Source organism: Mustela nigripes, chromosome 4 (assembly GCF_022355385.1).
Source record: "Mustela nigripes isolate SB6536 chromosome 4, MUSNIG.SB6536, whole genome shotgun sequence".
NCBI lineage: Eukaryota > Metazoa > Chordata > Mammalia > Carnivora > Mustelidae > Mustela > Mustela nigripes.
In genome coordinates, this window is record NC_081560.1 from 177001474 (window position 1) to 177015884 (window position 14411).

Genomic DNA, 14411 nt, shown 5'->3' on the forward strand with positions numbered 1-14411 from the left:
AACTGGGATCGAGCCCCGCATCGGGCTCTCTGCTCAGCAGGGAGCCTGCTTCCTCCTCTCTCTCTGCCTGCCTCTCTGCCTGCTTGTGATCTCTCTCTGTCAAATAAATAAATAAAATCTTTAAAAAAAAAAAAACAAATTCAATATGAAGTTAAGTTCATATTGAAGATGTTATTTTCATGTTTTTGGCCATATTTATGGTGTAAAATGTCTTAGTGATTCTTAGACAGGTGTTAAAAATGTGTGAATGAAGAAGTGTGACATTTTCTTTCTCACCCTGACGCACTCATCTCCTGTTTGTCCCGCAGCTGCTCCTGATGACAGATGCTACAGATACGCAGACTGTGCCAGCTGTGCTGCCAATACCAACGGGTGCCAGTGGTGTGATGACAAGAAATGCATTTCTGCAAACAGCAACTGCAGTGTGGTTAGTATTTATGGGTGAATGGTGATGTGGTTAGCCTGGCTGCTTCCAGTCATTAGCTTCCCATTTAGTAGCCTGGTGCAGGCAGCACCTCACACATCAATGAAAATATGGAAGGAATCCCTCACTGTGTGCTGAAGTCACTCCAGCTTCTTGCTCAGATTTTTTAATCTAGATTCCAAAAACTTTTGCTTCTTCCCATGCCCTTTAAAAAAAGACTAGAACTGTCAAGGTAGTTTTCTGTGCTGATAGACACATTATATGGGTAAGTATTGGAATGATTTCCATGGCATTCTGGTCAGACATACACATGCGTGGTAGTAGTGTGGTCTTATGTTTTGTTCACAGGCTTTGTATGTAAGTTTACTCAGAGGTTGACAGTGGCACTTTCCGTTTGTCTCTTTAGATCAGTGGTTCTCAACCACAGGCAGTTTTGTGCCTTAAGGGACATTTGGCAATGTGTGTCAGCATTTTTGGTTGTCACAACTGTGGGGCTGCTTCTGGCATCTAGAAGAGGCCAGGGATGCTGTTAAAATTCCATAATGCATGAACTCTCCCACAAAACACAAGTATCTGGCTCAAAATGTCAATAGGGTTAAGTTTGAGAAACCCTACTTTAAGTAGACAATTGAAAAAAAGTAATGAAATTAATATTTATGGTAGATGAAAATGGATTAAGAGCAGTAAAAATTAATCTTATAAGCAGGTAGTATCAAAATATCCCATGTTTTTAAGATGTCAACAATTGGAAAGAAAAGTTTCAAAATAAAAAAACATTAAAAGGATTAAAAACTATAGTAGGACCAAGAATTCTCTTACTGGGCTGTAGCTTAAAACACTAAATGATGTCCTTACATATTTTCAACTAAATGTAACATACATTATTTAAAAAAAAATTTTTTTTTTAAATTTTCATTAATCACCAAAAGTATTCACTTATTTTTTTCAGAATACTATATGGAGATAAAGGTAAAGAAAAGGGTGTTTGAAAGTTAAGTAAAAAATCTTTATTGTATCATCAAACATTTTTTAATAAACAGTCATATTTAAAAATATTTGTTTTATGGTTCTATACTGTAATAATATTCAGAACTTAAAATGGTGGAAATTTTTCAGTTACTAACTCATCAGATTGAAACCTTTGCTTTAGTACATATTGTGTTGGTATATACTTTCCCATGATATAAGTTGCTTTAGTAATAGATATACTTCAATTTTATATGAATTTTAACATTAATAGGACATGACTCTGCTTTGAAAATTTGAAATACTTTTTAATATTTGCATTAATATTTGTCTAACGGGGGTTATTTTAGTGAGTAAAATAAAGCACGGGAATAAGAGTAAAATGAAGAATGTTATTAAATAAAAATTGTTAAACAGATTGTGTTTAAAGCTTTGTTGGATAACCATGAGTTTAGGTATTGTGTTTAGACATTATTGTGTTTAGACATTTAAACTAAATGAAAATAGGGGCACCTGGGTGGCTCAGTGGGTTAAGCCTCTGCCTTCAGCGCAGGTCATGATCCCACTGGGGTCCTGGGATCAAGCCCTGCATTGAGCTCTCTGCTCGGCAGGGAGCCTGCTTTCCCCTTTCTCTCTCTGCCTGCCTCTCTGCCTACTTGTGGTCTCTGTCTGTCAAATAAATAAATGAAATCGTAAAAAAAATAAACTAAATGAAAACATGCGTTACCTCAAAAATTGTGTTATGTAAATTATTATCAAGTATTCATTTTATAAAGTGACCTTATTTATATTTTATTTTATTTTTAAAGATTTCATTTATTTATTTGAGCGTGAGAGAGAATGAGAAGAGAGAACATGAGAGGAGAGGGGTCAGCGGGAGAAGCAGATTCCCCACAGATCAGGGAACCCGGTTTGGGACTCTATCCCTGGACACCAGGATCATGACCGGAGCCCAAGGCAGTCGCTTAACCAACTGAGCTGCCCAGGCGCCCTATATTTTATTTTTTAAAATGATGTGTTAACGAGGAAGGCACTGGGCGAGATAGTATAAGTGAACAGATGGTACTCACTTATAATTTAGATTTTGATGTAATGTCTTTTAGACGGTTTGATCAGAATGGTGATTAAACTAAACCAAATGCTAATGGTTACAGAAAATTCTGTGAGATGTTAGTGTGAATGATGCCCATTGATACCCTATTTTGTTATTTGGTCATATTTACTCGAAGTTGCATATTTTGTGCTCTTAAAGCTCAAATAACCTGCTTACTTATTTGGTTCATTAGGCTAAAAATTACCAACCGTGTTTCAGAATAACAGTCATTTCTTTCCTCATTGGTTAAATTGGCCCCTGTGTGTGATTAAAATATAATTTCATCTATTGTACTGGTTCAGCATCAATAAACTACCTTCCCGTTTGTAATGAAGAGCAGTGGAGTTATTCGGATGGTAACTCTAATGACACCGTTGTTAGTCTAAAGACTGGCATTAAAACTGTTCTTTCTTTTATCTTAACAAGTTGTTCAGCCATCCTCCTGTCATTTTTACAGGTTATTCTATTTATCGGATGGTTTGAGTAAATTTATTCCTTTTCCATTAGCTGACAAATGTTTGGAGCTATATTCTAATTATTACATAGAATAATGCTAAGATTTATATATATTCTATATGAAGACAGAAAACTACGAATTAGAAAAAGTAACAATGAAAAAGTATATATGTTCTGAATGAAAATGTGGTTGAATAAGAGTCACAAAGTAATTTGAGATTTAAAAAAATGTATCTCCTCTGGGTTTTTTTTTTTTTTTTAGGATGAATAATGAAAAACATTAGTATCTATCTACTTTTTATCTGTTACCTTATAGCACATGTAATTTGCCCTAAAGAAATGAACGTCTTTGGAATTGAGGTGACTGCAGTGTGTTTTGTGTGGGAAAGTATAGTAGTTTATAGAAAAATATTTGATGGGTGACATTTAAATTACCCAAGAGGATAAAAGTTGCTTCAACCATTTTTATATTTTGGATAGGTATATTAAATTTTAACTATTAACTTTATTGACTAAAAAGAAATATTTAGCTCCCTTAGTTAAAGCCTGAGTTAAGTATTTATATCTATAGAGGAAAAAAAAGATTGAAGTGAAGCTCAGTGTTCAGCATTAAGTCCTTTATGTTTTCTTCTCAAGAGTTATGGAAAGAATTGAACCAAATATTTTAATCATAGATATTGATGACATCCTGTAAAATATCTGAACTTTGATGTTTGTAGGGAACTCCCACCAAAGTTCCTGTGGTGCCTAAATTTTTTCTTTTCTTTCCTTCCCTTTTTTTTTTTTTTTTTTTACCTTTTTAACTTTAATCTCTTAATGCTGGAGTTTAGTTGACGTATGATTATGTTTTATGGTAGGATTGGTCAAAGTCAGACTTCTGCGGCTTCTTTGCAGCCACCATAAAGGAAATGTGACAAATACAGAAGTGTCAGTTAACCAAAATGATTATTTCAGGTGCGCCTGGGTGGCTCAGTGGGTTAAGCCGCTGCCTTTGGCTCAGGTCATGATCCCGGGGTCCCGGGATTGAGTCCCGCATCGGGCTCTCTCTGCTCAGCGGGGAGCCTGCTTCCTCCTCTCTCTCTCTGCCCACTTGTGATTTCTGTCAAATAAATAAATAAATAAAAATCTTTTAAAAAAAAAAGATTATTTCATGTCTGTGGGAATAAAATTAGTTTGAGTTATTGTGAATATAATTCATCTTTTTAGATTGATTTTGATAAATTATCTCTTTATTTTTTATTACTTATCATTTCTACTTCATTTCTAGGGGTTTGTATGATAGTTTTATTATGACTAGAATTCTTTCACATGGTCATGAGGAGCAGTGACTCTGCATTGGCTTTATTGATTGAATGGAAGCCTGTTATCAGATTCAATAGAAAATATTTTCATTAGATGGTTTCTGTTTCAAATTACAAAATGTGCACATTTTTTCCAATAAGTATATGTTGTAGTTCCAAAAACTATAGTTTAAAGAAATGAGTAAAAGAGATTCTGATTCAGTAAACTCGATCTGGGGTGGCTCAGTGGGTTAAACCTCTGCTTTCAGCTCAGGTCATGATCTCAGTGTCCTGGGATCAAGCCCCACATCGGGCTCTCTGCTCAGCAGGAACGCTGCTTCCCCCTCTCTTTCTGCCTGCTTCTCTGCCTACTTGTGATCTCTCTCTCTCTGTGTCCAATAAATTCTTAAAAAAAAATAGAAATCTTAATTTTAAAATTTACTTGTGATTTATATTTATGATGTAGTTTAAGAATTATTGCTATACAAAGATGAAAAATAACATGCTTTATCTTTAAACTTTCTAGTCTGTGAAAAACTACACCAAATGTCATGTGAGAAATGAGCAGATTTGTAACAAACTTACCAGCTGTAAAAGCTGTTCACTAAACTTGAATTGCCAGTGGGATCAGCGACAACAAGAATGCCAGGCTTTACCAGGTAAAGATTTCAATTTGGTAAATGAATTTCTAGTCCACAGATGAACGCCATTATAATAAAGAGCATGTAGTAAGAGCATTCCAGTTCTTACTAATTTTTAACTTAACTTAATTTTTAAATTAAAATTAAATTAATAGCAAATAAACAATAATATTGGAGTAATAATAGCATAGTTTCTATAAGAAAATTTTGTATATTTGCTTCCAGTTCTTTTAGGATGTTCAGGATTTCTTATATTTATTATACTAGTGATTATATCTTAAATCATATCTTAAAAACAAAATAATAAGCACTGAGACTAATATTCAGATTTAATGAAAGTTAACATTTCAACCTATTTGGTTTGTTTTTTAAGTGCCCTTTATCTTTGAAATTCTGGGAACTTTTTTGCTGACTACTTTTTTACTATAAATAACAATTTTTATAATAAGTTTTATATGATTTAATGAGACTCAAGTTATGTAAACCAGAGAAAAGCCCATTTTAAAAAGCAATTTCAAGTTATTTTTTTCATATAATACTCTTCTTAGTAGACTCTAAGTACTCTTCCTTTTAAATATAAAGGTAAAATCAGAAACTAGAAGAGTAGTATGGGTATTTAACCGATTCCATCTTCCTGTTATACAGGTTAACTGAGACATACACTGGTTAAGTGACTTGCTCAAAGCTACATGGCTTGTAAATGGCAAATGTAACTATTAACTGGGTGGTCAATTCTTGCCTTTGTCTATCCAGTGGTTTTTGTTTGCTTGTTATATTTTTTCAAAGAAAAATTTCTGTGCATATGTAACTTTAAAAAGTCCTTGGAAATCCCATCAAAGGATCTATGTCATGCTTAGAAGTTCATGTAATAAAATAAAAATTAGAATGCCTTTACAAGTACCATTCAGATTTTACAATATTCAAATTGTGGGTTTTGTTGATATACTGACCTTTAAAATTTTTAAACAGTGATATGTGCATGTGTGTTCACTTTGAAAAAATTAGAGAATATTAAAGCAGTTCCAGATTTTGAAAAGCAGTAGTGAGATGACACTAAACTTGAAAGTAATATTGGTATCTAAGTGTTAAATTCTAAAATCAGCATGTAGATCAGTAAAAAATACTTACAAAGTTGTTTTAAAAATCTTGGAGCAAGGGGCATCTGTTGGTGCAGCTGGTTAAGTGTCATGGTCTCAAGGTCGTGAGATGGAGCCCCACCTCAGCTCTGTGCTGGGCATGGAGCCTGCTTAAGATTCTCTCTCTCCCTCTTCCTCTGCCTGTCTTACCCCGTGTGTATGCTCCCTCTCTCAAATAAATAAATGTTTTAAAAAAATCTTGGACCAAAATAGGTGGGATTATGGACATTGGGGAGGGTATGTGCTTTGGTGAGTGCTGTGAAGTGTGTAAACCTGGTGATTCACAGACCTGTACCCCTGGGGATAAAAATATATGTTTATAAAAAATGAAAAATTAATAAAAAAAATAGGATTTGACTGAGGAAAAAAAAATATATAAAATATATATAAACATATATTTATTTATATTTATATATAAATAAAATAATATATATAAGTAAATAAATGTTTTTTAAAAATCTTGGACCAAAATAAGATTTGAATGAGGAATATATATATGTAAATAATACATATAAATATATATTTATATTTATATATAAATAATATATATAAATAAATAAATGTTTTTAAAAAATCTTGGACCAAAATAAGATTGACTGAAAAAATATAACAAGCAAACAAAATATAAATATGTACATATTTATATATACATATATGTATGTATATATATACATATATATTTAAAGGAAGATTGCTGCAGTGAGAAGGGAATTTGATTGCCAGCGGAAGTTTGGAAAAATAAGCGAAGTCATGTTTGGTAGCACCCATCTACTCATTCCCCGGAAAGAATATTAGTTTGGTATAAGAGCTCTACTTGGCCAGGCTATTTTGGAGAATAATAAATAACATACAGTAAATGTAATAAAAATTACATTATAAATTAACTTACCTTGTTCTAGGTTCATATTTACTAAGCAGCAATTTGGGTATATATAGTCTGTTTTCCCCTCAGCTTGTCTTGAGGAAGTGAATGCTCCAGATGGAGGACCCTGTCTATCCAGAGTTAGGTTCTCCCTTGAACATTTGTGAATTGTATTTTTCAATTGAGCTCACATAAACTTGGCAATTTGAATTTATCTCACTAAACTCATTTTAAAAATTTACCGCTCCCCATTTAACTCTGAAGCTGAGTTGATGCTCAATATTACAAACCCTAAACCCTCAAAATATCTGGGTCAGTGGTATAATTTAGTTTAGCCCCAAAGACCCATACGTTTCTTTTCATTTTCATGGTTTGTCAAGTAAGTGTTTTTGTCTCATAAAAAAATAAGACAGGGCAAAAGTAATCGAAACCCTTCCTTGATTAAGTAAGTTAACAAAAGCCATACTTAAGCAAAACTTTTATACTGTTTCCTTAAGTTGATTAGGTACTTTGGATTCCAGAAGACAAGGAATATTGCTATAGCTGTAGCCTGAAAAGGAAAATAAAGATGTTTTAAACAATCATATTAAATGAAAATTATACTTTATTAAGGTATTGCTATGTTCTAGGTACTATTCATAGTATCCAATTTGGTAGGACTGCAGTTATTAAAGAACAGAAGTTCCATGCTCATGGACTCTCTCAGAGGGTCCATGAGGTCAATACTAGTAATACTCATATGATTACTTACTTTTTAAATTCTGATTCTGTCATGGGTTTATTATGGAGTTTTCCAAAGGCTATGTAATATATGATTCCAGTAGTTTGGAGAAGTAGATAGGAGACTAGAATTGTCTTATTTTAAACCAACATTAAAGAGATTTGCAAAAATGCAAAAGACTGCTATACTTTTTGCTATTTTTTTTTTTTTACGGTTTTATTTATTTATTTGTCAGAGATCACAAGTAGGCAGAGAGGCAGGCAGAGAGAGAGGGGTGGGGGAAGCAGGTTCCCTGCTGAGCAGAGAGCCTGATGCAGGGCTTGATCCCAGGACCCTGAGACCATGACCTGAGCTGAAGGCAGAGGCTTAACCCACTGAGCCACCCAAGTGCCCCCTTTTATCTGTTTTAAAGACTATATTTCTCTTAAAATAAAATCTACTTTTGATTTTAAGTTGTAATGTTTTCCCCCAACATTTTATTATGAAAAACATTTTTTTAAAAGATTTTATTTATTTATTTGACAGAGAGGTAGAGAGAACACAAGTAGGCAGAGAGGCAGGCAGAGGGAGAGGGAAAAGCAGGCTCTCTGCTGAGCAGGGAGTCCAACATGGGGGCTCGATCCTCATGGCCTGAGCTGAAGGCAGACGCTTAACCGACTGTGCCACCCAGGAACCCCTATCTTGAATATTTTTACACGTACAGAAAACTGGAAAGAATCGTAGAGAGGACACCCACCGAATACCCTCACCCAGATTCTACAATGAACATTTTGCTCTGCTTTATCCTTGATCTGTCTATCTGACCCTCTATTCGTTCATTGTTCTTTCTTAATTTTTTGATGCCCGTGGCCTGATTTGAACTATCAGCTTCTCTTTCTCAGGGAGAGAATTTGATGACACATCTCCTTTGGCCTGTATAAAGGGGCAAGACACCCCAAAGAGCTGGACGAGTGTGTCTGTAATGAATTTTTTAAGTACAATTTTAAGTGAACAAATAAATATATTTTTAAATGGTCATTTAAAATTTTTAATATGGTCAAAGCCAATAGGTAAAAAAATACATAAGGATCTGTGAAGTCTTCAATAATATTTAAGAAATAAAGGGGTCTCGAGACCAAAATGTTTGAGAATTGCAGCTTTAGAACAATTCCAGAAAATATGCACTACTGCATCTAAAGCCAAAAGGTCAAAGGGCACTGAAGCATTTAATGTGGTATGGAAACGAAAATATAGTCAAAATTTATAGAACAGTGTATTAATGAAGCACTATATTATTAGCTAGTACACACTGAAGCATAACTTTATAATGTACTTATAAATGTGTTTTAGAAAATAGCACTATTTTAAGATCAGCTTGTATTCTAAGCATAAACCACTGTTATTGTACAGTATGTTTAAATGTTAAACCTGAATATCTGTATAAAAATAAACATTAGAAAGCAAAGATTATAGCTTCTTTATTAAACATAAAAGAAATAAGACCTATCTCCCTACAGTTATAATTAAAGAATCAAAGAACCCAGCTTATATCAAAATAGTGCACCAGGGCTATGGAATGGAGGAATAACTTTGAAATTGCTTTTGTTAAGTGGTGTTTATTCTTCCTTAAAGTGATCTTGTATTATATAAATTGGACCTGAAGATGTAAATGTAGTAGCGATTTTATTAACTGAGATACCATATGCCAATACACTAAGAAACCTAGCAGGCAATCAACACATTTTAACAGATTTTATAGCCATAGCTTATATTATGCTTAAGAATTAAAGGAAAAAATAAGAACTTCTGTTTTTATTCTTCACCAAACTATTAGATAAATTTTATTTAGTAAATCATATTGATATCCTTAGACTTTTTATCATTGATAGTTATTTAAACAAATAAAGAAGTTGTATTTGGAATTCTAAAATAACTGAAGAATATACATGCCTTTTGGTAATCTAAAAATAAGATAGAATTTTTTTTTTTTACTAGCTCATCTTTGTGGAGAAGGATGGAATCATATTGGTGATGCTTGTCTTAGAATCAATTCCAGTAGAGAAAGCTATGACAATGCAAAACTTTATTGTTATAATCTCAGCGGAAATCTTGCTTCATTAACAACATCAAAAGAAGTAGAATTCGTTCTGGATGAAATACAAAAGTATACGCAACAGGTAATAGCTCTACTTGTTTATATTGTGGAAATACACAGGAAGTCCTAAAATCATTAGCAATGGTTCATTTTTTTGTTTTTAAATAAATTGTTTTTACTAAATTTTGGAAGTAAAGTGGACAGGACTTCAAAAGTCAATTGGCACTGGACTTCATCTGTATATGTATTTGGGAATAAGATTTTCTAAATTACTCATCTATGTTTTGCATAGTAAGCCGCTACATTTCTTACCAAGAAATCATTTCATATGAATAAATACACCTTAAAATACATTTTTTAAAAAAGATTTTATTTATTTATTTGTCAGAGAGAGAGCACAAGTAGGGGGAGTAGCAGGCAGAGCAGTCAGAGGGAGAAGCAGGCTTCCTGCTGAGCAAGTAGCTGGATGGGGACTCTTTCCCAGGAGCCTGGAATCATCACTTGAGCCAAAGGCAGCTGCTTAACTGCCTGAGCCATTCAGGTGTCCCAAGAATTTGTTTTGAAGGGACAGATGGTTGGCTCAGTCAGTTGGGTGTCTGACTCTTGGTTTGGGCTTAGGTCATGATCTCATAAGTCCTGGGATGGAGCCTCTGCTGAGGGCAGAGTTAGCTTGGGATTCTCTCCCTTTCCCTCTGTTTTTCCTCTGACTCAGGCTCTCTCTTTCTCTCTCTCAAAAAAGAAATAATAAAAATAATTAAGGCCAACACATTGGTTACATTTGTATATATGTATTTTTTGTGAGTGTGTGTGTTTTTGAATTATGCTATTTTTTAGGTGTAGATTTGCTTAAAATAATATATTAAGGGTTAGCTGAAATAAAACCAGTTTTTAAAGTATGTAGAAGTTGTTGGAAATTACAGCACTTAGAAACTGTTTCAATATTTCAGGGGGTTTTATGGAAAATATTTCCATAAAAAATGGAATATTTCTTTGAAAACCAGGTGATGGGTATTAAGGAGGGCATGTGTGGTGATGAGCCCTGAGTGTTATATGCAACTAATGAATCATTGAACACTACATCAAAAACTAATGATGTACTATATGTTGGTTAATTGAACATAACAAAAAAATTAAAAAATGAAAACTGTATTAAAATATTAGTTTATAAACTATTTCTAAGAAGAATTTACTGTATTTTCTACTCTTGGATCTTCAAAATATAGTTAACTCTTAAGAGTAGATTATATAAGGAAATTTAGAAATAATTTACTAAACCTAGTTTTGAAATATTTAGCTCATGTAATTACTTGAAGTGTACAAATACAAACCGTCATAGCATCATAGCAGATTTTTGTATTTTGTTTCAAAAGTAAAGTTAGAACTCAAAACAGATCAGGTAAGTGATAAGACTAAACAATAATAAAATAAATTTTATTTATGTATGAATAAAGTATATTATTTTATTTATAAATATAATAATAAATAATAAATAAATAATAAATGCCTTAAATCTGTGGTTTGTGCTAGATTTGGCCTCACATTTAAGATAAAAACATGGGGCGCCTGGGGCTCAGTGGGTTAAAGCCCCTGCCTTCGGCTCAGGTCATGATCCCAGAGTCCTGGGATCGAGCCCCACATCGGGCTCTCTGCTCTGCAGGGAGCCTGCTTCCTCCTCTCTGCCTGCCTCTCTGCCTACTTGTGATCTCTATCTGTCAAATAAATAAATAAAATCTTAAAAAAAAAAAAGAGTTGGATGCTTAACCAACTGCACTAGTAAGATAAAAACACAAGACACGCAGAGATATCCTATTGTCAATAATGTACAAAGTAGAAAAATTTCTATACAAATAATGTAGGTGTGTCTATAATTCACCTGTTACTTTGAAAACTCTATTAGGCCTGATCTCAACGACTTTATTTTGACTTTGAGTTATGATTTTTATTTGGACAAATAGTCTGTTGGTACTTCAAAACTTTACTTTGTATAGGACAGAAGAGACCATTTTGGCTTGAAAATATTTTAGAGCAATATTACCAATTACTTGCTATAGAAATACTTAAGTAATGTTTTCTTGGTATAGCTGATTTTAAAGGAACATTGAGGACCACCCTCAAAATGCTGGAGAGCATGTAATTGGACATACTGCTTATCTTTAAAACTTGTCAGAAAAAATAAGATAATGCATATAAAGAATATATATTTTATTTTTCAGGGTATACAGTAATTATTATTGTTTGCATTTTAAGGTTTTTTTTTAAAAGATTTTATTTATTTATCTGATAGAGACACAGCAAGAAAGGGAATACAAGCAGAGAGAGTGGGAGAGGGAGAAACAGGCTCCCCCTTGAGCAGGGAGCCCATTCGGGGCTTGATCCCAGGACTCTGGGATCATGACCCGAGCCAAAGGCAGATACCCAAGGACTGAACCACCCAGGTGCCCCGAGGGTTGTTATTTTGTATCACTTTCTCACTGCTGCTATTACTACCATGTCCCAGAGTCATTATTTAGAATTCTTAGGTAACTTGATGAATTTATTTAATGAATAATTAATACTGATATTAATTGTGGAAAAATATTTGCCCCATATGACTAATGTAATTTTTCCATAGTGAATGAGAAATCCGCCCTGCTATTCCCCCACCCCAACTGACTGCCCTGGGTACTTATACAGAACCTTTTATCTCTTAAGATAATTCCTGATTTTTGATGAAGAATAGGTTGCTGATTTCACCTTTACTAGTAACAGAGGAATATGCACCTTGTGTTTAAAAAGTGACATAAGAACAGTTTTTATAAATGTTAAAAAAAAATTAGGGGACTTGTGCACACTCCCTTTGGAAATTTTTGTATGGACATTCACTTCACAGTTACTGCTTACCCTCACATTTTTGGTGATATTAGCAATTATATTTCTGTTTTTTTTTAAAGATTTTATTTATTTATTAGAGAGAGAGAGCACAAGCAGGCAGAGCAGAAAGCAGGGAGAGGGAGAAGCAGGCTCTCCACTGAGCACAAGTCTGACGTGGGGCTCAATCCCAGGACCCTGGGATTGTGACCTGAGCCAAAGGCAGCCACTTAACGAATTGAGCCACCTGGGCCCCGGCATGTGTATTTCTTATAAGTATTAATATGAGATGATTTAACTTATAATTATAGTTTCTAATTGTAGAGCCCTACCTCACACATAATAAAATGTTTAAATTAATTATGTCCTAGGCTTTTATAAATAATCAAAATTTGGGGGCACCTGGGTGGCTTAGTGGGTTAAAGCCTCTGCCTTTGGCAGAGGTCATGATCGCAGGGTCCTGGGATTGAGCCCCACGTTGGGCTCTTTGCTCAGCAGGGAACCTGCCTCCTTTCCTCTCTCTCTGCCTACTTACGATCTCTGTCTGTCAAATAAATAAATAAAATCTTAAAAAAATATTAAAAATTTTGAAGTGGTTATCACAATATACTTGTTGACTCTCAAATATTTATTATATGCCTGATATTAATAGAATAAAGAAAAACTATTATAATTAAATTCATGTGAAAAACTAATCTGTGAAATTATTTTTTTGTGAACTGTAACTATTTTTCTGTGAAGAATGAGCCAGTATTCATTCAGTTAGTAAACATTTTTTGGGAATGTACTTCTTGCTGAGGATAGGGATCAAAAGACAGTCACTCATCTGTTTGTTTTGTTTTGTTTTTTATTAACATATAATGTATTATTAGCCCCAGGGGTACAGGTCTGTGAATCGCCAGGATTACACACTTCACAGCAGTCACCATAGCACATACCCTCCCCAATGTCCATAACGCAACTACCCTGTCCCTACCCCTGAACCCCGGGCAACCCTCAGTTTGTTTTGTGAGTTTAAGAGTCTCTTATGGTGTGTCTCTCTCCTGATCCCATTGTGTTTCATTTATTATTTTCCTACCCCCCAAACCCCCAATGTTGCAGCTCCACTTCCTCATATCAGGAAGATCATATGATAGTTGTCTTTCTCCGATTGATTTATTTCGCTAAGCATAATACCCTGTAGTTCCATTCACGTTGCAAATGGCAAGATTTCATTTCTTTTGATGGCTGCATAGTATTCCATTGTATACGTATACCACATCTTTATCCATTCATCTGTTGATGGACATCTAGGTTCTTTCCATGGTTTGGCTATTGTGGACATTGCTGCTATAAACATTCGGGTGCACATGCCTCTTCGGTTCATTATATTTGTATCTTTAGGATAAATACCCAGTAGTGCAATTGCTGGGTCATAGGGTAGTTCTATTTTTCAACTTTTTGAGGAACCTCCCTGCTGTTTTCCAGAGTGGTTGTACCAGCTTGCATTCCCACCAACAGTTTAGGAGGGTTCCCCTTTCTCCGCATCCTTGCCAGGTCTGTCATTTCCTGACTTATTAATTTTTAGCCATTCTGACTGGCGTGAGGTGCTATCTCATTGTGGTTTTGATTTGTGTTTCCCTCATGCAGAGTGATAGAAAGAACTTTTTCATGTGTCTCTTAGCCATCTGGATGTCGTCTTTGCAGAAATGTCTGTTCATGTCCTCTGCCCATTTCTTGATTTGATTATTTGTTCTTTGGGTGTTGAGTTTGATAAGTTCTTTATAGATTTTGGATACTAGTCCTTTATCTGATATGTCGTTTGCAAATATCTTCTCCCATTCTTTCAGTTGTCTTTTGGTTTTGTTAACTGTTTCCTTTGCTGTGGAAAAAGCTTTTGATCTTGATGAAGTCCCGATGTTCATTTTTGCC

General features: G+C 34.2%; 1 protein-coding gene across 3 annotated transcripts in view; it reads left to right on the forward strand.

Moving 5' to 3' along the window:
- Positions 1 to 14411, forward strand: part of ATRNL1 (attractin like 1) — an 806361-nt gene that overhangs the window by 153549 nt on the left and 638401 nt on the right. For all 3 annotated transcript variants that reach the window (XM_059398662.1, XM_059398665.1, XM_059398663.1), the window contains exons 13-15: positions 309 to 427; positions 4746 to 4878; positions 9554 to 9735. In XM_059398662.1, the coding sequence (XP_059254645.1) occupies positions 309 to 427; positions 4746 to 4878; positions 9554 to 9735 (434 nt within the window). The remainder of the gene's footprint in view (positions 1 to 308; positions 428 to 4745; positions 4879 to 9553; positions 9736 to 14411) is intronic.